Below are 1,606 nucleotides of genomic sequence, written 5' to 3'. Positions count from 1 at the left end.
TGCAAAATCTGTGCAAAATCTGCTGACCGTTCCTCCTTGCTCAATTGAAGATCAGCGACAACAAAAATAAAAATGCCAAAAATAATAAAAATAAAACTAATTTGGACCCTTTATTAATTAAGGCATTCAACAAAATGAAAGTTTATTCCTTGTTATCTTCAGTAAAATACCATGCTTTGAAAAAGCAAAAAAATCTAACGTACCTTGATATTGTTGATCGCACAATATTGCTAGTATTCTTTTCCACCAGTTCCTACAACTGAATCAAGAACATAAAACCAAAGTGGCTCAGAAATAAATATAAAATATTCAGTACAAAATACAGAGGGAAGTTAATTCGTTTCATACCATGTTTAAGATCTAGACACGAATGGCACGCTGAGAAAGAACTGCAGCGCTGGCCTGCTTGCCGAGTTGGTACCGAGGAACACATACCGGCAACTTGCCGATACAATTCATCGCGCCACAAGTCACACTGAGGCCTATTTGCCAAGGAACTTGCAGTTGCTAATTGCAGCACAAGCATTCCATTTAATAGAATGCAGTTTTTCTCGCTCAAGAATAATGCAGTGTGACATATTTCCCAATGAAGCTGAGGCATATTTGCCAATGAAGTTGCAGTCAATTGATAGTCACGGTAAGACCTATAATGATGTGAAGGAGAAATAATATGTTATCTCAAAACGGGAATTCAATGCAGTGTGCGGATCAGTTTATCAAAACCGATGGAATGTGATGCAATTTTTAACAAAAAAAATATCAGATCAACTCCAAGGATACATCTGTATGATATTAATAACTGCTCCAAACACTCCCAACATTGCCATCAACTCAATTGTATAATTGTATTGTTCTTTTTCACCGGATACCCCTGAAATATTAGAAAGAAAATTGAGTGTCAACAACAAAACAGTGCCAAATAATTCTTAGATGCAAGTAGAACAAATCAAACTGAAGTTTTCAGGGTCGAGTCTGTACGGGGCACGCCTCACCAGCATGTCTGCTTGTGGCAGCCACCATGGCCCCATGGATGCTCTTCTTGATAACCAATGCAAGCAGAGGGACCTCATCTGAGAACACACGCTTGCAATATCGATAGCCGACGATCACCACAATCAACGGCAGTGTACACCAGCATATCCACAAACAGGTCTCATGCAGAAGACATTTAGTGAGCCAGTCTTCTTGCGCCTGGCGACCAAATCAAGTGGAGAGAAGGGGAGGATAGGAAAAGGGCGCACCTCTCAGAAATCATTCGTTGCCCCGGAGCGATAAGGAGAGGGGCATGCAAGAAGAAGGAGGGCTGCGCGAATCGGCGGCCATCACGTCGTCGTCATGTCTTCTGTTCTTCAATCTGTCTGTGCGGCGCCGGATAAACGGAAGACCCCGTCGCGCCTCGGCCGACACGGAGGGTTGTGGGCGAGAGAGCGGCAGAGAAGGTGATGGAGCTGTTCATACTGCTGCAGATGGGCGCGGAAGAGAGGCGTCGAGGACGGCGAGGGGAGGGGAAGCGCGAGCGGCGGCGGCGGCACAGGACGGCGAGGGGAGGGGAATGTTGATAGGGTTTCTACCGCTCTGTCGGTGCCTTCTTTTCCTCTCCCGATCC

General features: G+C 45.0%; 1 protein-coding gene across 1 annotated transcript; it reads right to left on the bottom strand.

Moving 5' to 3' along the window:
- Window positions 1-253: 253 nt before the first annotated feature.
- Window positions 254-1,185, bottom strand: LOC124665685. The gene is made up of 3 exons (XM_047203079.1): window positions 993-1,185; window positions 781-871; window positions 254-644 (listed from the first exon to the last, which is right to left on the bottom strand). The coding sequence occupies exons 1-3, from the start codon at window positions 1,018-1,020 to the stop codon at window positions 254-256; spliced, it is 510 nt and encodes a 169-aa protein (XP_047059035.1). The 5' UTR covers window positions 1,021-1,185.
- Window positions 1,186-1,606: the final 421 nt, after the last annotated feature.

Source organism: Lolium rigidum, chromosome 1 (assembly GCF_022539505.1).
Source record: "Lolium rigidum isolate FL_2022 chromosome 1, APGP_CSIRO_Lrig_0.1, whole genome shotgun sequence".
Lineage (NCBI taxonomy): Eukaryota > Viridiplantae > Streptophyta > Magnoliopsida > Poales > Poaceae > Lolium > Lolium rigidum.
The sequence above is the reverse complement of the archived record's forward strand: the minus strand, read 5'-3'. Positions and strand labels throughout refer to the sequence as shown.